The sequence below is a fragment of the Rhea americana genome, unplaced genomic scaffold (assembly GCF_003343005.1).
Source record: "Rhea americana isolate MKP2758 unplaced genomic scaffold, rheAme1 scaffold_154, whole genome shotgun sequence".
Lineage (NCBI taxonomy): Eukaryota > Metazoa > Chordata > Aves > Rheiformes > Rheidae > Rhea > Rhea americana.
The window spans coordinates 1950832-1973817 of record NW_028185639.1 but is presented as its reverse complement, the minus strand read 5'-3'; the positions used below and the strand labels follow the sequence as shown (position 1 = coordinate 1973817).

Genomic DNA, 22986 nt, shown 5'->3' with positions numbered 1-22986 from the left:
CTTTTCCTCTAGTGAAATATAAGATTTTTTAAATTAAAGAGGAAAATCCAAATACATAGTGGAACTCCTGACTCTTTGAGTTTTCGAAATATAATAAAAGCATGGAAAAAGATGGAAACAGACCTAGGGAAATCTACCCTGTGACCAAAGCAGGACCAACTGTATGCTAGCCATTCCTGACAGGTGCTTGTGCAACCTATTCATAGAAAATTCCAACGTAAAAATTAAGTGTTTTTTTTTTTATTTTTATTTTTTTGTCTATTTTGACAGGATATGGAGAAAGGCTAATTCCCTTCCCATTTTGTCCATTTAACATCCCTGAAAAACATTGCCTATATATTAAGCATACTCAGTATTCCCAGGCTTCTTTCACAACTTATTATTTTCTAGACGACCTCCAACAAATCCTGCTGCTCTTCTCCAAGCTTCCCAAACCAAGTTCTGGACAGCAATATGTCACTTTCAGGAATAGGCAGCACTATTCAGATGCAGCTACTCACAGGGCAGGTTGCAGTAGGGCTACTCGTCTAAGGAAGAAACCAGCCAAAAGCCGTTAAGAGTCCAGACACGTTACGTTTATGTTCACTTTCGAGGCACGCAGAGGTGAGCTGAAACAATGACTCACAGTAGTCAATGGCTAAASGTAAAAGCACAGGTAAATCCCATTTCTGCTAAGAGCATATCTATCATAAAATCATGCAATTTCACTGCAGTTCTCACATCATAAGCCATTCGCAGTCTGCTCTACAAAATAACAGAGAAAAAACACAAAACTTTCCARGAGGAAAACACAAATGAGTTGGTTTTGCATCTCCCCATACCAGGGAAGAGYCTTGCACCTTCTTCAAACTTGACTTTAGCATTTGAGTGAGAGAACGTGCATACTGAAAGRGACTTTGAATTCCCGGTAAGGTCCTAGTCTTCCTCCATGCTCGATGGCCCCTGAGCTTTGGTAAGCAGCTATTCTGCTGCACCACTGACTCCTCCTGAAGCGCAGGGTGTAATGAACCCTTCTGAGAGGTCAGAAAATACCTAATACTGTTTATTCCACTTAGAAACACTTTTGAATCGAAATAGAAATAAGGCTTTGTCATCAAACACGCCCCCACAATAACGACTGTAGAGTTAGGAAGAAGGAAGACAACGTGGTTAAGACTATTATTAGTTCCTCCTTGTTCACCGCTAAGATATTTACCAAAGGAGCATCTGAAGCASTGATTTTACTATTTAGCCTTTTTTTTCTTTTGCTCTTACAATCTAAGAGAACTGTTCCCTTTCCATTTTTGTGACTACTGMAGCAGCCTGTTTAAGAACAAACTGTAAGATTATCTGTTGGCCAGCAGTCAWAAGTTGCCCAGGAGGCCCTGAAAATAAAGCCAGAGTCTTTGCTATTTAGCACGCGTGAATACGGGGAAGACAAGTTTGCCGCCTGCGTGCACAAGACTGACATCAGTAAAAACGCAAAGCCGGGGCAGCATCGGGGCGGCGCGCTCCAGTCCGCCCGCAAGGCGGCGGGGGGACACCTGGGACGGAGCCTTCACGGACACCTTAGTCCTGGGATTATGGTCCACGCACCCGCAACTCCTGGGAACGCGGGCAAGCTCTGTACGTAAAGTAAAACGAAGATCGAGGCCCCTTCCCCWCCGCCGGGGCCGTAGCGGGGGCTCCGTCCGGGTTAGCAGCGACCCTCCTCCCGGGGGGACGCGCRTCTGGCTGTCCGCGCGCCCTGCGGCACCGCCGGCCTCAGCTGTGATGCTATTACCAAATACAAAAAGTCCAAAACCCAGAATTTATACAAGTTCTCGTATCAGGATTGACTGAACGGACACGGTTACTCAGAAACCAGACTAGGACTAAAATGCCTCCAACTCCATAAGGTAATTTATGGAGCTCCAATTTCTTCCTTTTAATTGATCATGTCTCCATGCACTAAACACAGAAGAACAGGCRTGGTTCAAATGCAGTTAAATGCGAGGCAGCAGTTTGGAAATCTAGCAGAAGAACGCTAAAAAGGCAGAATCACGCACCGGGGAAGTGGCAGGACTTGAGGAAAACCAGGACGTATTTAAGGCTCTAGACTACACTCACTGCTTAACAGCCTCTTTAACGCACTTTTTAACATTGACCAAACTTCTCTTTTTATATTAATGGAAGAAGCTACTCTCACTCCGATCAGGACTTTTCTTTGCCCACCACCTCTCACAGCAGAGCAGGCACAGTGCCTTAAAAAAGCAGGTTAAGAAAAAAAGAAGGTTAAGAAAAAAAAAAGAAAAAAAAGCAGGTGCCATTAAAAAGCAGGTTAAGAATCGCCAGAGAACAGTCACATCAATATTTCTGTTCCTGAAGAACGCTTTGCTATCTACAAATAAATGGACTAGTAAGTAAAAGAAAAATACAATTTTGAAAGYGTAAGTTACCATGCTTTGCCGTTTGAACTAATCAGAAATATCTACACCACCACAATTCACAGCTCTGCAACAGCAGCGTGCAAACAGAGCCCAAGAGCTCGCTGCGTTACTGCATGCCTACTGCTGCTTGGACGTAAAGTGACCTTAAACCAATGAAGCAAAAATGATCCATTTAATGCTTACGCTACGTGATGCATTTGTATGGGGGTTTTGTTGTTGTTGTCGTTACAGTGCTTCTATTCATCCTCCCGCTTTAGTGGTTCAGCTGCAATTTATCAGCCTGTAGTGGAAAATACCTGGCACCTACTTAAAATGCATGGAGCTAGCAATAAAATTAACCTTGTGGCAATTGTTTTCCCACATGTTTGATAGACCAATGTCAGCTCATCTGTTAGAAGGAAATAAAAAAGTCAAGCCTAAATGTACAAAAAATTATGATGGAAGCCTTAAATAAAGCAAGGGTAATGCAAGTTTATTGAGTCAAAAATCAATCAATCAATGAGCGAGTGGATTAGGAGCACCTCATAAGCCCCAAAGAAATAATTTGCCAAAACACTGGGATTTAACGGTAGAGGACCAAATTCCAACACTTTTAGGAAGTAAGTAATGAAAAATCAATTCAAAAGGAAAAACAGATCAAGAACCCTGGATTCTGACACGCCGACACATTTATTGCTGAATACCATTTCTCGGCTGACCTGAAAACTTCGGAAGGTGTTTATTTACTTTCAACACCTTCCAGAGATCAATATTTTTAATTTGGATCCGAGTTATTATTTTTCACATCACAGCATCGGGGAGCGGAGTAAAGTGGCTCATATTTTAGCGCTAAGAAGATCGATATGACAGCTTCACCTTCACGGCAGCCCCGCGGCCGCCCGGGCGCGCGGCGGAGCGTCCCGCGGGGGGGCGGGCGCCCGGCGCGCGGAGCAGCTCGCCGCCCCGCCAGACAGCCCGTGATTTAGCTGGTCGCGGAGGGCCCGGTGCCCTTAGAAAACCAATCGCTTCTCCCACTTCATCAGGCCTGTCTTTACCGGCGCAGGGCGAGGGGGGGGAGCGGCGGGGAGGGACGGAGCCCCCCGCGCGCGGGGGCTTGCCGGCCGCCTGGGGCCAGCCCCGCGCGCCCCGGAGCAGGCTCTGAAACGCCAGCGTCCAGCCCCGGGAAGCCGGGGGTAGTAAGGTAGAGCGTTTTATTTGCCGTTTAGCACACTGATCAGTTCCTCAGAAYGGTAACTCCCATAAAATGAGGTAGCCACCAAAATGAGAAAGTACCTAGGAGGAAGCAGCATCCCCTGGGACRCCTCACGCTTCCTTCTGGATGGTCCCAGGCACCCAGGAGCAGAGACGTGGAGGAAATGGGAAGCCGGGTGGATGGTCTGCTCAAAGTAACACAATCTTTTGGTATTGCATTTAATAGCTCATACTTCTTAAAAAACGCTTTCATGAAGTCCTGTGCTTGGAAGAGTAACAAATGATAGTCATCCTCCTGGAGTATGCTCCAGAATACTAACTGAACAGTAAATGCAGGACTATTTCTCCAAATTATGCATCAGAGCTAAAGGTCACATTAAAAGAGCAACATTATGTAATGACATTTACTGAGAGCCAAGTAGCTTCTGGCTTCCTGACAGAGGCACCGCAAAGTCAGGATAAGGAGACTACCTCGGACTCRGCATTCAAGCACACGGTCTTACTGGTACGCTCATTTGGCACTAAGACGGTCAGATGCCTGCTTCAAATTCGAGGTCTAGAAGGATGAAAGTGGAGAASTGCAGCAGACTAATAACCATCCATGCACTTGCATCATTTATCTGTGCTTTTGCTATGCTGCTTAGAAAGAACGTTTCTTTCATTTCGCTGAAAAAACACCGATTTTCCAATTAAATCTCCATAACTCAGTACATCACTCTTGGTTTGTTGATCTCCGTCAATCAGAAACCAAAGCATCAATTATAAAAAAACAAAAAACAACAAAAAAACCCTTTGTATTCACATCAAAGAACAAGATTTGTAACTCCTACATTAGCATTAGGAGGTCACAGAACTTGCACTTTAAGACGTAGTTGAGACTTGCCAAAGCATCCTGGCTCTCTCCTGGAYCACCTGGAAAGTCCCGCAAAAGGGCTAAAGAGGACAAGCTCACAAATCAAAACCTCCCATCTGGGAGAAGGCTAAGACTGAGGAAAGGTGCTGGGCCCAGCTGGAAAATGTCAATCACTCTGGATATTACTGGAAGATGTAGACCTTGGATAGCACCCCTTCTGATTTTTCCACTAATGCCTTATTATCATTTCTACTAACAATAAGTGATGATCATTRATAGAAACATCATTTTTCCCTGCTTAGCCAGTATAAAGATATACCATTTTACTAGCCTGTCAGTAAGATGTCAGTAAAATGGAAATATCTTAAGACCTACGGCAATCTCTGCAGAAGTTTTAGGGGACCTTTGCAAGTGATACTATGCTAGTTCTTGTCAGCTGCCTGCAATTAAGGGGAACAGACAACTTGGAGGGGAAAARCAAACAAACCTACCAACTCACATTTGTAAGTGGACCTCTAACCTCCTAGAAGTCATAAGGAACTCTAATCATGTAACATTGACTCTAGACCCACAACCTGGCTTGGGATTTATTCAGGTTCATGGTCTGACCCTATCAGTAAGGYTATCTGCATATAACAACACTACTCTTTGAAGATACTGAAATGTAATAACCAACTTTTCAAATTCTTAGCTTGCCTACAAAAACTGAAGGGTCTGGATTTACTCCAAACTGAAAYGGCATGTAGTCCTCAGATACAGTCTAGAGTCTTCTGTACTTCCTGGGGTCATGTAGTGTATAGTCTTGATCTCGCCAGAGGTTCAAGTCTATCACAACTTCCTGAGACTATTAGACAGCCTACAGCGAACAATGAATAAAAGTTATTCTAAAATCTTTTCTAGACAACCAATTAACACAGTATTCAGCCAAAGATGGGTGATGAGAAGCCAACAAATGCACCTGAAAATACAAGGGCATCTAGTTCTGATCTACTGGGCATCATAGTCACAGTCTTGATTGAGTAACTGCTCTCAAGATTGTTTTTTAAAGTTGCTGTTTCTCCTCATCTCACTCTTCTCTTGCCTATATTTTTTTTCTTAAGAGACCTGAATATTTGGAATATATTTTAATTATTCCAYCAGAGCAAGTACCCAATATTAGATGTAGCTACATCTCCTTTTGCAAACCTCTAAGTATTCCGTTAAGCACAGCTGCTTGCAATAACATCTTATATCTCTTTTTGAAATAAACTACAATTGCATGGCAACTAAGGGGATAAATCCCTTGTCCCTTCTGGAGTTGTATGTATACTTACATTATATTTACTTAGGTCCTGCTGAAATCAGGTTCAAATCATCAGGTGCACTTGGAGTTTATCTGGAGTCCACAAAAAATGCAATTCTCTGTAAAAAGGCTTTTGGTAGAGAGCATCTTCTGTCATGCACCCAGGCTCTTGCTGCCACAGAAAAGATCCTATTTGTTTGCATGTATATCTGCATAATTAAAATACTTTGCAAGAAACAAAAGGAGGGGAAAAGGATATTAGAATTTTAAATATCTAATTACAGGTAGCAAAACTGAGAGCAGAGGCAATAATCACCACCGTTTTATCACCAGTGGAATAAGGGGAAGAGCTCAAGTGAGGTGTTGAAGGTCTCTGAGGCAAGGGGTGTTGCAGCAATAAGACCGTGGGACCAGAGGTGCCCGCGGACAGGGGACGCTCAGCACCTCACAGCCGCTCTCGTACTCAGCTGCCCCTGCTTGCGGCGGGATGCTGGTCTGCTGCAGCTAGCTCTGGGAAAGCAGCTGGCTAAATGAGCACGAAGGAAGGAGATGACCACAACAGCAGTCACAGTAGGAATCAAGCTCTTGCTTGCTTCTCTTGCCTAGAAGAGAAGTTTTTATTCTTGACTGCAAAACCAATCACTGATAGATCAAAACTGTGACAGCGATCTCTCTTGAAGGTTTCCAAAACTCCCATGCTGAAGTCAACTGCATCCCTATGGAGTGCCCCTTTCCCAACCAGCTGCTTCAAGACGTCTTCCTGGTCACGTACCTGCTGGTCTCACCGTGCCAGAGGATGCCCAGAGCAGCAGTTCCCGATGGCACTGATGAGCCGAGCCACATCGCTCCAGGGAGCTCAGTACTACGCATAATTTTTCCTCACAACTGGTACCACTTTCTAAAGACCCCAAAAGTCAACCTTTACCTGCGTGAAGGGACCTACGAACAATACATCAGACTTACCGACATAAAGTAGTTCGTTATTAGTCTATATTTTCAAAGTGCTCTAACTTTTTAGCACCGATTTTTCTCACTCTTCCACRAAGCTACATTTTTTTGTCCCTTGGAAAATTGTTTCCAGACAACTGCACAAGAAGAATCTTTGTCTGCATAGAGGAATTACAACTCAGCAGCCCAGCGAATGAATTTACAGCACACTAGCTCTTCTGCCATCAGTCCCGTCACGGAAAATAACAGACCTGAAATTGTGTTTTTCATCTCTTCTTGCCTGCTGCACCTCTGAAGCATTTAAAAGTGYTCGCAGTATTCTCCCACCCAAAATATTTTAATTATGCACATATACATGCAAACAAATGGGATCTTTTCCATGGCCATATTCTCCCATGAAGTACTCACAGCATTCTCCCACTGTTATCAGAAGGGAAACGGAGGGACCCCCAGAAAGCAATTCGTTTCTCTGGTGTCTTCCTCCTGGTTCCACGGGCTACCGCCAGAGTCTAGGGCTAGCATGTTTCTTGGGCAAATGCCTGAAGTAAATGCAACAGATTAGATCTAATCAGGCAGATAGCCTAGGAGCACGTTATCTTGCTCCAAGGCCTTACGCTCTCTGTTTTATGGGAAGTGAGTGCCAGGTGACTTGCATACTGTAAACTCACTTTCATGCACTGATAAGTAATGCTAATTGCAGTTTTCAGGCCATTAGCACTTCAGAAATATTTCAGTTTTGAATAGTCAACTGGAAATATAGTGAAGACAACGTCTAAAACACAGGCACCTAACACTCTCCTAAAAAACAACAAAAAAAAGCATTTCTTCTGGCCTTGATTTCGATATTATAGTAACACTTTTCTTCTGTATTTAGAGGAAATGTTATTTTTCAATTACAAAAATATTTATGCTATAAGAGATACCCTGCTAGACAACCAGCCTACTGTAGTACTCTAAGTGTTAGCTGTTTTATTTTCATCATGCCTTAAAACCTTCCCTGCCTGCACAGTGTATTACCCGCTCCCATGCGCCGTATTAGCTAAGGGATTAGATCGCAGCTTGCTTCGAGAAGTGGACTGTCACAAGATGACGCTCACATAATCTGATGGCACCTGCACCGTGCATATGTATCTCAGCGGGGGATTTAAGTGTACTGACACCATCCAGCACCAAAGCAACAACAACAAAACCCACCAGGGTGTGCTTGAGAAATAAAAGGTTGGGGTGCACCTTTTCTCCCTTGCGAGACACATGGTTTTCTTTACCAGGATCCAAAACTGGGGCAATTGCTTTCTTCTGTGAAAGCAACTGGTTTCCACATTTCTACCTGGTAATCTGRTACTAGGGTACTTTAAAATGTCTAACATTAGACCAACAGTTCTTTTTAAATTTTATGTGAAAATGTGTGTAAGGTAAGATTGTAAGTAATGGTGATATTTAAATATAAGATTTACAACTGCAGTTGCCTTCCCAATTAAATGAACAGAAGCAATACAGAAATATCCCATCTTTTTCAGAGAACTCTTCAGAAATGCAAGATACTTTAGATTGTGGCCCTTTGAGCATGAAATTAATAAGACATTATTATAATTAGCCATAAATTCTTGAAGAAAAAAATTACATTAAAGTTATCATTTACTTGGTCCTCTCCCACCCCAAAGTCCATATATTTCCTGATCAGGAGTACTTTGCTCCTGACATTAGCAACATCCTCAGCCATTTAACATCAACCCTCCATTCGCAGCTTCTTTCCTTAGACATTCTCTGCCTGTGTCCTAAATCTTCTAACTGCCCAAGTAAAAACGTTCAAACATCCAACTACAAACTTCTAAYGCCAAGCGCAAACTCGTGCCTCATTCTGCCTGCTCCAGAGCCGAGACTTGCGGCAGACAGAACACGCAGCTTAGCATAGCCCCAGCAGCCATACACCTCATTTTCAAAAATACCTTTAACACTTAATACTGTACATCACAGATTTACACTTCTCATCCTCTTTACGTTGCCCCGTGTTCCCTCTTGGATATTTTGATGCACTTCCTTCTTAGTAACCCAGATAAAAAGTTTTGCTCTTTTACTGCCCTTGCTACTTGGAARAAGCTGAAACCATCTCCCTGGTTTCTCATATCTGGTCATAGGTCCATTTTTTCTGGCTAGCAATCTTATTTCCATTCTTATCTTCCTTTCCTATTCCTATTCCTTTCCTATTCCTATCCCTATTTCTTTGCCTCTTTGTTGCACTCCAGATCTAGAGCCTGAAAATCGCGTTTGCAGAATACCCTGACAAATCTTAAACATCCTAAGATCACAGTACAGTGGCTTAACAGAAGTTGATAATGCCTTCCAAATTACCTTCTGCATGGGAAAGAAATTGCCAAAGCTTGAATATTGTAACATAACCTGCTGCAGTTTCAGGAGCCCTGTGTAAATGCATCGGATGCCCCAGGCTTGCCAGATCTGATCCTTGCTACCCTTCTTTTCCTTCCCACCAAATCATCCCCCATATAACCTAAGCACTTTTTTTTTTATATATATATATATATATAYACACAATGGTTACAAATATGCKGCAAAGGTTTGAAAAGACTGGCACAAAGGAATAACACCTGAAGTTTTTATGACCTCTTTGAGCACAACTTTTGTTGATTAACGAAGCACTTCGTGAGATCCCAATTGCTATTTATAACACAAGTTTTTCTATACGTATTACGAAGCAGATCTAAAAGAGCTATCTTCCAGTTTAAGGAAACCCTCATACAACTTCTACTGAAGTGGCTGGAGAAYCTTCTTAAAATGCTATGATGTTACTTTGCCATGAACCCTAAGATAAGAAACAACCAGTTCAGCTACTGAGGACTGCAAGAACAAAAAGGTTTAACAGTTGCAATCGCACTTCCAAATGCTCTAGGCAAACCTACTCTGATCAGCAGCCAAGGCTGTTTCGCCCCCAGCGTCAGCTCCTCCTCGCCAGGAGGAGACTCCTGCCCAGGAAGCCCCTGCTGCAAAGCACTGGCACAGGCATGGTGGGAGGCACGCCGGGCAGCTCCCAAACGAACGCTCGGCGGCATTTTACCTCGTTCAGAACTCAGATTTTATAATTTCACCTATGAAATATTTGTTTATCTGAAAAAGGAGGATAAAATGAAACCAAGAGAAAACACTCTCCTTCACCCTTCAATACTGCATTAAAAAAAGGGAATTGGTAACAACAGATCTCTTCCCAACTGGGACTTCCCCGATTCACCTCCAGACACCTGCTATTTAACCAATTTATTTGAAGAATGAAAGGAATTTGAGATCTAAATCATCCCTGCTATACATCTATTTATGTTAGTAAATTTCCCCAAAATTAGCAATATGTGTTCAAGGCAGACTCAAGACAGCAAAGATGTTCCAGATAGACTGAGCCACTTAGAGAACAGCAATATTTGAAATTGTTCGGACAGAAGCAGCAGACTCTTAGCCAAACTTCATGAGCAAAAATCACTAAATTTGTCAAAATGAATAAAACCCACATTTCCATCTTTTTCTCTTTGGTTTTATATGCTTTGCATGTCAGACAAATTATCAGGAAAATACTCTTTGTGTGACATTTCATTGCTTAATGCTTTACTGGTGCAGTAAAACAAGACAACTGCTGAAATTATAGGAAAATAAATTTGTAATTTCTTCCTCATTTAGCCATTTTTGAAGCTCATATATAGGAAACTCATTAATGTTATGTCCTCCTATCGATGTTCCAAGCCTTTCAAGGGATAACTAATGTTTTTTCTATACTCCTCCATGTGGCCAGTTAAATTAGACACATTATTTCTGTGCTGTTAGGGAACACTGATCAATAGACACTTGGAAAGCCCTCCAAAACTAAGTGGAAACACTTCCTCAGTGTCAGAGGGTTCTAGTTTGCAAACACTACAAATTGCAAATGCTACGAAATGTAACAGTAGTAAGTGCATCTTGGTGGCATTTTAATACTAGTATCAAAATTGCAAGAAGTTAGTTTTTCTTTAAAGACACAGCATGACGCTTGGCTTGAACTCACCATCGTCATCATCAGGACAGTTTCACAGAAGGAGACGTGATTACCTCTGCCAACGCCTGGCTTCTTTTACTGTCTTTCCCATACCTGGAACTACTCCACTGCTTAAATCTATTAGCTGCAGAGTGCCCATGTTTCCGCCCAGCTGGACTTCACTGAGACTTGTGCGGTTTTATCAAGGTTTTTATCTTTTTCCCCCTAGGAACTGGGCTGCTTTGCGCCTTTGCAGATCAACAGTAATATTTTGAGACGATGATTAATAATCTCGAAAAGTATATCAAAAAGTGTTATACAACAAAAAGCTTTTTCTACCCATTTGTTTGTAATTGCAGAATAATTAGATGCATTTCTAAGTGTTTTTTGAAATGTAAAAAGTGTTAAGAGGCAAGCTATGCAGTGAAACCAGACTGTCACATGATATTAGCAAAAGGGGAGTGAACAGGTTCACGTATTGCTTCCTTTTCGGCTATGAATACTTCATTATAACATTATTTCAAACACTAATAAACCCATTAGCTCATATCAGTAAATACCATACTTATTATTTTTCTAGAAAGCCATACTGCTCTTATTTAAGAATTAATTCAATGCCTCAGGCAAACACATTAGCAAGTTCCTTAAACAGCATTTCATTATTTCCCCAGCAATTATTTTCGCATCTTCCAATCTAACATCTTTTCCTGAAACTCAAAGCTGTTCCAAATCAAACATTTCCTTCACAGAAACAAAATTCCTGGCATGCAATACCGCAAAGGAGCTGTTAAGATCGCCGCTTGGCCCGCGCTGCAAGAGGCGCTGCCCCGAGCGTGCCGCGCGCAGACACGGCCCCTGCACCGCGTCCGGCGAGGAGGGCTCCTCCTTTCGCCCCAGGGGGACCCGCCACGCTCCCCGACTTCAGAGAAACTTTACCAAAAGCCATAAAAACCCCCCAACAAACAACCCCCCCAAACACTGGACTTCTGCCCCATTCGCAGTAAGTGAAAACCCCTATTCGCCGTTCGCTGCTCCAATTTGCATCATTTGCATGCAGCAAATCTACCTATCAGTTTAACTGGATTATACTCACTCTTCAAGACACAGGATTAAGAGAATAATTCTAGGTGTTACGTACTACAATAAAAGGAAAAAGCCAAGTAAAAACTGAGAGTCGTTGTGCAAAAAGTAGGGAGCAACTAATAAGCTACAAAGGACTTGGAGAAAAAGCCTCAGCAGCCTCCCCACGGTACCACGGCGCTGTCCAAAGCGGAGTCCACAGATACACGGGACGACCGAGAACGTCTGCTGCTTTGATGCGTGCACCGAGCCGCCCAGCGACTCTTCACACGAGCCTCCGGACAAGTCACCTCACAAACGCAGAGTAATTAAATATTCGACGAGGCAGATGCAAACAAAAATGCAACATGCTCCTAAACTGAGACGAAACCCATTTTCCTTGACCCGTCGCCCCCGTGCACGCCGCCCGTCCCGCCAGCAGCCCCCGCGGGCCCGGCCGCGCAGGCACGAGCAGCATGACGGGACGCCCCAGCCGCGGGCCCGTTCTCCACCCCTGCTCCTGGCTCCTCCGCGTTTGGGGGTGTCCGTGCTGCAGACCGCTATCCCGCAGGCACAGCGCGGAGCGGACTCCCCGCCTGGCTAAGGARTCCTTCCCGAAACTGCTTCTCTTTTCAGCGTGCCACTAAACACCGCATTAACTGTCCAACATCTGGAAGGAAGCGCCGTCTAGTACCTCTGATGCAACTCATCCTCGCCAGCTGCCATAACCAAACGCGGATTTCTCTAGGAGACTTCCACAGCTGTGCTCTGCCCACCAGGCTTCCCTGGCGCATCTGCAGCTCCAAGACCGCGCCACAGCAGCCCCTGCATCCGCACGCTGGACAGATAATTTCAAAGGACYAACTTCCAAGAAACCTTAACTGAAACGTCCACTCTGAAGAATGCAAAAAGTTCTGCGGCGTACACCAGCCACGCGCCTTGGGCATACCTGCCCAGGGAAGCAATAACCACAGCGCGGTTCACGTTACGCGACGGCCACGGCTGAGAAAGCAAGAACGACAGAAAAGGTTGTGTTGCTGTTGGAAGGTCAGGATGAGAACAACTAGAGAAGTTTCAGTAATTTCCAAGCTTTAAACAGGTTCGTTTTCCCTTGTTCTCAGATATTATGGTCTATAATTTAATGTCAAAGACTGCAGTTTTTGGATGTACGGGTTTCTGTGAAAAGTTTAATTATTACTTACAAAGAATCCCACTTCTTTTAAAAAAGCATGAAGTCTATTGCATAGAACTGTAGTGTGAAATTCTGAATACAAAATCCACAGCCCACAAAAAATATAAATCCATAGCTAATGCAACTGACACTACAGTGATTCTACATACAAAAAACTGCTACACACATATATTAACAATTTTTCTTGAAACTCACATTCGTAAGCATTATTGGGCTACTAATCTGCAAACTGTTTCGTAATTATTCCCTCTCAAAGTATACAGATGCGTCAGAAAATAGCAGGAAAGATAAACCATGAAATTCCTCACAACAAGAAGAGCAAGAATAGACACCTTATTGATTTGTTTAAAAAAAYGCATAGAAAAAATAGATAGCCAACATAGAGGAAAGTACCATGGTGGTGATGCCTTGCAGACTCCATTTCCACCCAGAACAGATTGGGAGTGATTACCTGAGTGCTGTTTTATTTCCCAGAGAAATTAGGTGGGGAATTTCATTTCAGGTCATTGTAAATACAAGTCCATGTCTCCTAAAACGGCATTTTTTTTCATGATTTTGTCAGATGCAATAGGACTAACTTCTGCATTCATCAACTCATTTTTGAGCTCATTTTTCAATTAACAAATAATTAAAGCTAATGAAAAGGTAAAACTTTGTGATGGAGATTTCAAAAAAACTCCCAAACTRTGTATTTTAATCAAGAATGCTCAGAAAAGAGGGGACTGCAACAGAAAAAGATAATTGTATAATAATGAACAAGATGAAGAAAAACATTGCTAGAAAACATTGGAAACAACCAAATATCACYAAGTACTTGGTGAGGGCAGCAAGCAGATCTAATCACTGAAGGACACTGCCACCGTGAGGTCTCACGCGGTTTTGCACCACTTCTCCTGCCATACAAATTCAGTTCAAATCTTACCGTTCCATTTTACTTTTCCTACCCCATCTAACCATCCAGAAGGCACTGCTATGCATTTCTATAGATTCTAGCTTGTGCATCACCAGCCTGTGGATCCTGCTCAAAATCAGCTGAAAACTGTAAGAGTAASTATCTGGATATCAAAGAACAGTACAAAATTGAGTATTTGCTTTTACAGGGGTCTTCAGAGGCTCAACGGTTAGGACGTTTACCTCTCGCTTTGAGGCAGGACCTTCCCAGGCATTTCCTGGTAGCCCCCAAGCATTTTGCAAACTCCTACATGCTCGAGCACCAAAAACAAGACACCTAAGGAACTTACATAAAAAGATCTGTTTAAAAGCTTTGTTACTTATTTAAAAAAAATACACTACTTCATTTCTTTAAAAAAAATAGTCAGTAGAGGGAAATACTTGATTAGAAATGATGCATTCAGCCTGGCGATGAGGTAATATTTGGTAGCTTTCATATGCACTTATTAGAAAGGAGTTTATGGATTTTTCAGAGCAGGATTTCCCTCTCCCTCTCTGAAGATTTACTGAAGAAACAACCACCTTTCATAACAGCTTACTGCTCCCTGCCAAGTAACCGATTTTGTTGTACACCCACATGTGCAGCAGAGAGCTCTAAACAGGAAAAGCAAAAGCAACATCAGAAAAACCACTAGCACCATGACTAAAATGCGATGCCATCATCCTCGTGGTGTCAAGCGAAGCAGTCCAGATACAACTTCGACACCTTTTGGGTTGAAAACTAGAAGCCACCTGAGCACCAGTGACACTTTTTCGTGGAGACCGTGCATAATTTCTCCTTTCTAGCTGAAAGTATCACCAAAATCCCTTGTCTAATATCAGTGATGTTGATAGCATCCAGACAGAAAAGGAACCCCACTACAAGAACTACGAAACACTGCCAACAAGCTACAAATCAGCAACGTATCACAGTCAGCAGCTTGGCTTGCACTTGGGGATGGATTCAAACTGCCAAAGACACACTCCAGCTTCGCAGCTCTTCGAGGCAAGTGGCAGCATTAGCACCGCTGCCCACCAGCCTCCAGGGACCACCAGCACGAAGGGCCATCAGAGGTAACATGCAGCGGTAGCAACACCAGCCCTGCTTTGCCCTTCCCTCCTCAAAACTCACGCTAGAGATGGAGGAGACACAGCAAAGGGAGGCAAACACGATCAGGCACAGGAAATGGAGGTAAATAGGAGCCCTGCGGTTACAAGCCTCAACCAAGCAAGCAAACCTTTATGAGACTGTCTATAATCCTAGGTCAGCTTTCATCTTTAATACTCAACAGTAAAAGTGGAAAGCTGGCATCACTCCAGAAGATGGTTTTCTGGATGTGCCTCGTAGGAAGTAATTTCAAGGTAGAGTCTGAACAGCCAGCTGACGCKGTGCACCTTCTCCAGCTCCCTGGACACCTCAGAGGTATGACCTCACCTCCTGCAAAACCCTGCTCCCACACGTCCTTCAAGATGCAGCATCTCTGCTAGACACTGCTTCTGCTTACTTCTCACCTTGCCGCACAGTGGAAACCCAGCAACATAACATATATGTATGTTGCATACATATTGCTTAAAACAACCCCGTACCTTCTTAAACACTGGCTGAGGAKTACCAAGGAGGCCCTGAGACAGTGAGATCTTTGGAACAGTACAGAGGAAAGAGAATCCTGCTTCTACAGTCTCTTTAAACACTGGGATTAGCCTTAATGGAGTCCCATAAACTACCCCACAACAATCATCCCAGTGGAGGGAAGTGAAAACTCTAAGATCTAATCATACCAACACCAAGATTTGCACCCCGTGCCAGAGAGATTTTATTTCATCATGATACGATGGTTCAAGACTGGACAGAAATGGAATCTTACCCCACTTGTTTGTACGCTGCCTTCAAACATATCGTTCTAAAAACGAAGTACAAATAATAATAAAAATCCCATAAAGGGAGAAGAGGAAAAATGGAGAACGTGTGGAGAGGGCAGGGTAACAAGCAGAAGCAAATTCAAACCCAGACTACAACAGAAGATACGTAGGGCTAAAAAAGGCATTGCAAAAGTTCCCACTCAGCAGAAGGGCTRCTTCCATATGCTGCAAATTGAAGATTACTCTTGGCACAACAGGTGCACCAGGAGTCCTTCCCTTAATTTTCCCATAACCAAGAAAACTGCATGCTTCTTAATCAAAATTCCTGAGAACAAACTTTTTGATTGTTTAAAAGTGCATTTACAGTATGTTYGTAAAGCAGCAATACTGTTACAAAAGCTTTCTTAATAAACAAATCAGCTTGCAAATACGTCAAACAGCGACATAGGTGTTAACAATGCAAACTAGAGCATCAGCTCCACCTCCTGGTGAAAATCTGCATTTTCGCAAAAAATAAAAACTTCAAAAATTGTTAATGGAAAAGTGGCCTGAGAACTAATCAGGCATGTGAATTCCCTCTCTATGCAATTCAATTATGTCTCTCTTCCTAAATCATCTTTCTTATTTAACAAAACTCTAAACTGCCACAGCTAATAAGCTCAGACGAATCAGTGTAAACCATTCATTTCTGGGAACAAGCCGATATTTTCTAAGACCCATTAATAACTATGACAGGATTTATGTACAAGATAAATTCAATTCAATTTCCTTTTTCAATTAATGGCCAATTATTTGAACTCAGCTCAACCAAAAATATTACTCAAATATCATTAATCTAACAAAAATTAACTTTACTATTCCCTAAGTAATGAGGACGTAATTTTAAAGGTAAAATAACACACTTTATTAAATAAAATGTTGTCCTTATTTTCAGGACTGCTGCTTACCACTGCAACCCTCCYAGTCTCAGGTTACTGAAGAGGACGCGGCTGGATCAAAGCCCCACTAGATCCAACACAAGGACACCCAATGCTTTACCTAGCCCAGCTCAGGGGCCATTTCACATGTAAAAGACGACAGCAAGGAGCAGACAGAGCCGAGCAAAAACGATCAGGAAYGTACGTTTCCGTAGCCAATGTCTACTCGTTATGGAGACACCGAAACGCACRTGTGCATTTACGCAGGAGCATCCGTACTGCAGCACTGCACCTCTCCACGCGCCTACACGGGATCTGTGCCGTGCTGGAGACGCGGTCTGCTACGGCCTCGGGGCTCCCGGAGACTTGTTACTGGAGACCTGCGGCCTCAGCACCCCCGCGGCACCGGGGCCGGGGATCAAACCAAACCCGCTCGGGAGAGCGCACCGGCCAGGCGACCCGCGAGGCTCCGTCCGAGGCCCTCACAATGCGTTCAGCGCTGTTTTCTTCCACTTCAGTTAGTGTGTGGGGGGAAGCTGTCTCCATTAACACTCTGCCTTTGCCCATTTCCTGGGTGGCTACTCAAGGAAGCTTCATTTCAGTAATTATCCTAATAAAATGMGAACTTTGGAAGAAGGCCACCCTGAGAGAGCAGGATCTCTCCTCCTTTCAATTTATTCACAACAGCTGTGCTAAACTAYTTTTCCTGCGTATGGAATCATTGTTGTTCAATCATTTCTTCCTAATGTCAGAAACTCCAGTTTCCCCAAATTTTCTTATTTTTTAATTTGAAAGAAAACCTGCTAGGTAATGAAGAAATTACAATGCAGTACACCCTTACCAGGAAGAACAAGCCAAAAGTTAGGCATATCCGATGTGCAACCCAACAGTATTTTTTTTCTTTGCAAGGTTATCTATTTTTGGGGGGGAGAGCAGGTGACAAGCAGTCAGGAAATTGAGGATTATGTTTGTCTTTATTTTAAAATAAATTTATACAGAGAAGTAAAGCATCTATCTTACTGTGCAGATGCTTCCACAGATCAGTGGAGATCTGCAATAACCACGTACAACTCTGAATACACTCSCTACAAACGGCGGGCGCAAGCCTGGGACCACCCTGCTCACAKGGGTCCACTTTGGGGGGGACTGTAGGGATCTGATTTACTGTAACACACACTTTCTCAAACCGCTGAAGCCTGGTGTTCAACAGAGAAAGTGCGTTTGGAGCTTTGCAAGGGTTTCCTCCACCGCCTTYAAGGATGAAAAAAATTAATGCATATGCTAAGCAGTATAAAGCCTTAACTGAGTACACCATGATACAATAAATACAGTACCCCAAGCAAAACTAGCCTCCACCCAGTTGCAACAAAAAGTTTGTCACTGATTACATTCAGATGTTTTAATATTAAAATCATGAATTTGTGGAAAACATGTTGAAATCAAGACAGGAAGCGTATCATAGAAAAGGAACAGTCATTGCTATTCAGCTCCTGTAYGTATGCTCTTAATTCTGAATAAGATGCTTGTGTTCTGAAATAATTTAATCTATTTGAGAAGCATCCGCAGGTGATAGTTCATCAAACCCAGCTATTTTTGAGTAAGTCTAGGTAGAGATGCATCAAGACATTTAATTTAGCCCTTACATGAAATATACTGAGCACAATAAAATTGCCAGACGATGTAAATGCTAGGCAGCAGCTGGAAAGCCAATACAGATGTAATGACTTGCTTTACTGAGAGTGAAGCCCATTGGCTACACTTACAAATAAATAAAGCGATTGTATTGAATTTCTCAGCTTCCCAGACATTTACCTATTTCAGTCTTCTTATACTGCTCTCTCTTCACTTAGTTTCTGTTAGAGAATATACGCTAAGATCTATATCCTTGGCTGCATTTTATAAGGCAAGAGAGCCTTATATCATGACTTTACTCGAGAGATTTAGAGAAGGATGAATGTGAAAAAGCATTAACAAGCTACTTCAATATCTGAACACTTCTGGCTAACGTATGGGTCAGCTTTGCCCACGCTAAGCCAGGCCCCTGCCCTCCTTCCCAGGCTGAACGTCCGGCTGGCGTCGGAGGGCCCTGGGGCGGGTTGCAGAAGGGCCAGCGGCGTTTCACAGACCCACACAGGCTGCCGGCCACTGCTCGGCCCCACGGACGTCTTTAGATGTCGTTTAATACGTTCCGAGTTGAACGAATTCCACCACACAGCTTAATCCTCTCATCCAGCAGAAAACAACCCCAGAATAGAACCACAGCTTTCAGCCTCATCGTGACCCTCCCAGCCCCCAAAACAGCCCGTTTTACTACGTTCAGCCTACATGACCATAAATGACAAAACGCCTGGTACCAAACTGCTCGTGTCTCTGATGAACTATTTTGCTTCTTACCATAGAGTGAATTATTACAGTCTTTAAAAATCAGATCACTCCACAAGAGACACTTTGTTAATACACTGCTTTTTATTTTACAGCACTCGCGTAAAATATGCTCCCCTTGCACTGCAAGGCAGAGCTGCATGTTGACGGGACAGAACACGGAAAATGTCTTCTCAGATCTCGTTGTCAGTCCTGACACAGCCAGGCTGTGCAACCACAGGCAGCAAAATCAGACTTAGCCTTGCAGGAACCAAGCCAAGGAAAGCTCCATAGAAGAAATGCTGCCAAAACTGCTAGAAAAGGGGATATTAGAGCAGTAGGGGTAAAGGTTAACCAAACTGCAGCTACTTAAGCTTTTACATTTCTAAAGAAAATAGCACTTTTCAACAATATATATGATAAATGTTTATATTTCAAGTATAAAGAAGTAATAATATMATAATTATAGGGATAACATTTGCTGCCAAATCCATGCCTTAGAAGGGATGGAAAAAAACACAGAAGCTGAAGAACTTCGCAATGAAACAGAATTAATGAGGAAACAGGGAGATGCATAACATCATGCAAGTATTCCCAAACCACAGAAGATAAAAATAAAACTTTACCCTAAATGGACACAACACAGCCGTGAAATCCCCATTCAAATAGCTGTCCACTGCATAAAATATATGCATTCAAAGACTGAACAGAGGAGCTGAAGTACTGCCAGTTCAAGTCACATTTGTGAAAAGTCATTTGTACAAACCCTGGATTCAACACAGCAGTCTTCAGAACTATGTAYGAGACCCATCAGCGTTAAGTGCCAATGTACAGACTAAGAAGAAAGATTAAGCAGCTTAATATGAAGGTGCATCTCACCCATCCTCTTTTCTAGGTTTTCTGGCTCTAATTCCAAGCCACTACAACTAATAAAACAAAAAGATCAAATGAGGAATGTATAAAATAATCTTCTATCACACAAAGTATTTTCCCCCAATGATAATATTATAAAGCATACTTAAATAACCTCTCACCATCCTTTTTCACAACAAATGGATTCATCTCAARATCTCTTAAAGACTGGGAAGAAAGACAAGCATGAAGTGTTGTTTCTGGCTTCTAAAATTTTTTACTCAAGAACTGGATACCAGAACACATGCTGCTCTCACTACAGCTGAGCAGAGACAAATACCACCACCTTACACTCCTCCTCCACCAGTTATTCCTCCAAGGCCCATTCACCCTTTGAGCTGCAGCGCTGCGGTGGGGCTTTGCTTCTCGTTTACCCAATGCAACCTCTAAACCTAGAGCGCTAGCATTCCTGTTTCTTTATTGGCAGAATTTTTTCTTCCAGGAAGGCCTAACTTCAGTAAATACAGAATGAGGGAAAAAAAAAAAAAAAAAAAAAAAAAAAAAAAAAAAAAAAAAGAGAGAGAGAGAGACATGCAAGGTAATATATTAACGAAAAGGGGAATTACACAAGTCTTTGCAGAATACTGCAAGAAAATATAGTACCCAGGAAAACATGCTAATATTTGAGACAAAAGCCCCACTATTTCTTGAGCTACATACTTTCTAAAACACAGCTCTTTAAAGGCACAGGTGGCATGTGCTGTTTCTAGGACCGTTAYGCACCAGTCTCTTAGAAACCGGACTATGAYACTTGTCCTTTCYCCACACTGGCACAATCTCTGCATAGTCCTCTAACRCTCTAGAAGCGCAGAAGTCTGCAGATACYCCGTAGGCAGAATTAGCTCTCCAGGAATCTCCTCAAACAATCGTACTTGGGTTTTCAAAGTAGAGATATTGTTTAACTTACTTCTACTTTCAAGCTAACAAAGGGGAAAGCAGTTAATCATTCACGCAGTATAAATTCAGTTTTATCCATTTCCAAATATAGAGCCATAATATTTACTGGATATTTGTCTTTTCTTGACCACTGAATTTTGCATATGCCTTTTACTAGACAGTTTTTGGATGTCCAGCAAACTGACATCCAATCAACTACTGCTTCACTTTTTGCTGTTGAAGTTTTTCTTTCTGACCAATTAACAATYTTCCACTATTTTGAAAAACTGGCTCCTTTAAAGAACTATGTGGACACACAGTCTGAGACAGCCCTCTGAACATAGAATAATTGGGTCATGCTCACCAGTCCCTTGCCAAACACAAAATAATCAYTGAGCTCATCCTTTATCATAGCTGTTTTATTTTCACATAACATAATCTACCACAGATCTGCAATGGGACCCCTACAGGGTCTGCATTAATTAGCAGTTTTATGCAGATGCATTTCCAAGTTGTAGCTAAAACATTCAATTCTTCCTTACTACCTACTAGGCTCCTAAACATTTTCAAAATACAGTCTCAAGATTCCTGTCTGAAATTTGTCCCACTAAGTTTCTGTAATGCCAGTAATGTAATTTCCCCCCTCTTTSATGAGGGAGAGAGAAAATTCTGATAATGGAGCCCAAATAAAATCGCTCCCCCCAGCTGCTGACCATCACCATCCAGTCGGCAGTACAAATCAAGCCAGTCCAAAGCATGCAAACGAGATGAGGCACATGTAATTACAGGGACAGAGAGAGGCACTGTGCCTCGGCTAGATGCGAGAAACTACAGGAGAAACGGTGCCAGAGGAGAGGAAACGCTGAACTGGGGAGAGAGGAGGAACGTTCTGGCAGAAGAGATTGCTGCAACGCTGGGCAAAAGGGAGAAATCAGCAATTTGCCCCTACAGGATTTTTGCTTCTTTCTAGTACAATTGAGACGCAGTTCCAAAACAAAACAGTCYATTTCCATAGTGTGCAATCCAGGCAATCACAACGCAATCACTTCTGCTCTGTCTCAAAGGCAACTCCACGTACGTTCTTCATTTTTACACTTAAAGTGCCACTCACATACATTTGTGCACTGACTCTTCTCTTAACCCCCCACACAAGCCATTCTGTGAATCAGGTTTAAAAATTCATAGCAAAAATCTTGAATGCTTGCCAATCCCTGTTCACAGTTAATCAAGCCCCAGAACTGGCACCATCTCAGAGCATCAGACAGTAAAACATTTTCTTGAATGGAAGGTAATTCTGATCCACTAAAAAGGTTAATTGTTAGAGCAAATAATTTTTAGACAGTCACTTGAAACAACGGAAAAGACTTTTTGTGAATTCTAACATCCGTTTCTGAATGGATGCACTTCTGTGAAATCAGCATTTAGGCATCATACAAAGTAAATACCCTTAGTAAAGATACAATCCTCACCACGATGGAGAGYGCTCACATCCCCACACCAGGTTGGAGAACACCGAGCAGCTGAATGGAAGAAGTTATCTATATGTCAAACTCATCTCACAGAGTAAAGAAATTTACCGTAAAATGTTCCTGCGATTTGTAATTCTCATCCAGGTAAACTCGAGCTCTGTTGTAGTCTTTCATTGCATCACTTGATAACAGTTCTCTGAAAGACAAAAGAGGTTGAAAATAGAGGGATATGCAAACATACTGCAGGGCTTTAGCATCCCTCTCYGGACTGAAGCTGCCTTCAGCACCACGCAGAGGAAGCACAGGCCTCCGTTTGGTTTCCCAAAGATTTCCCGGGCCGTCTGCTGACTGCAGAAGCAGCACAGCACGTGGCACGGCTGGGTTCGTGTTACAGCCATCTGCCTACGGGCTTTGGAGCAGCGAGCATCAACTACACCTTACGTGCGAATCATGATCTTTCTGCGTGCCATTCGGATAAGGCTGGGAAGGACTCATGACCGAGGATCTCAAAACATGTTAAAATTGGGCAATTCATCGCAAAAGGCCCTACGGTCGCAACTTCAGAGCTTTGCTTGTGGAACACCGTTACACTGGCAGGTTTACTCGCTCCACGGAAGGGTGAAAAGAGCCTTTCGACTTCAGCACCCGCAGTCAAGCCCTGGACGCCCTGGGGTCGCCCGCTGCCTGGTGGCCTGAGCTACTTGCTTCGCAGGTACATG

At 42.9% G+C, this 22986-nt stretch overlaps 1 protein-coding gene across 1 annotated transcript in view; it reads right to left on the bottom strand.

Annotated features, from left to right (window-relative positions):
* The window catches only part of INPP5A (inositol polyphosphate-5-phosphatase A), a 253222-nt gene that overhangs the window by 131589 nt on the left and 98647 nt on the right, over positions 1–22986 (bottom strand). Inside the window, exon 5 of the mRNA XM_085299800.1 lies at positions 22376–22463. Coding sequence (XP_085155926.1) covers positions 22376–22463 — 88 coding nt within the window. The remainder of the gene's footprint in view (positions 1–22375; positions 22464–22986) is intronic.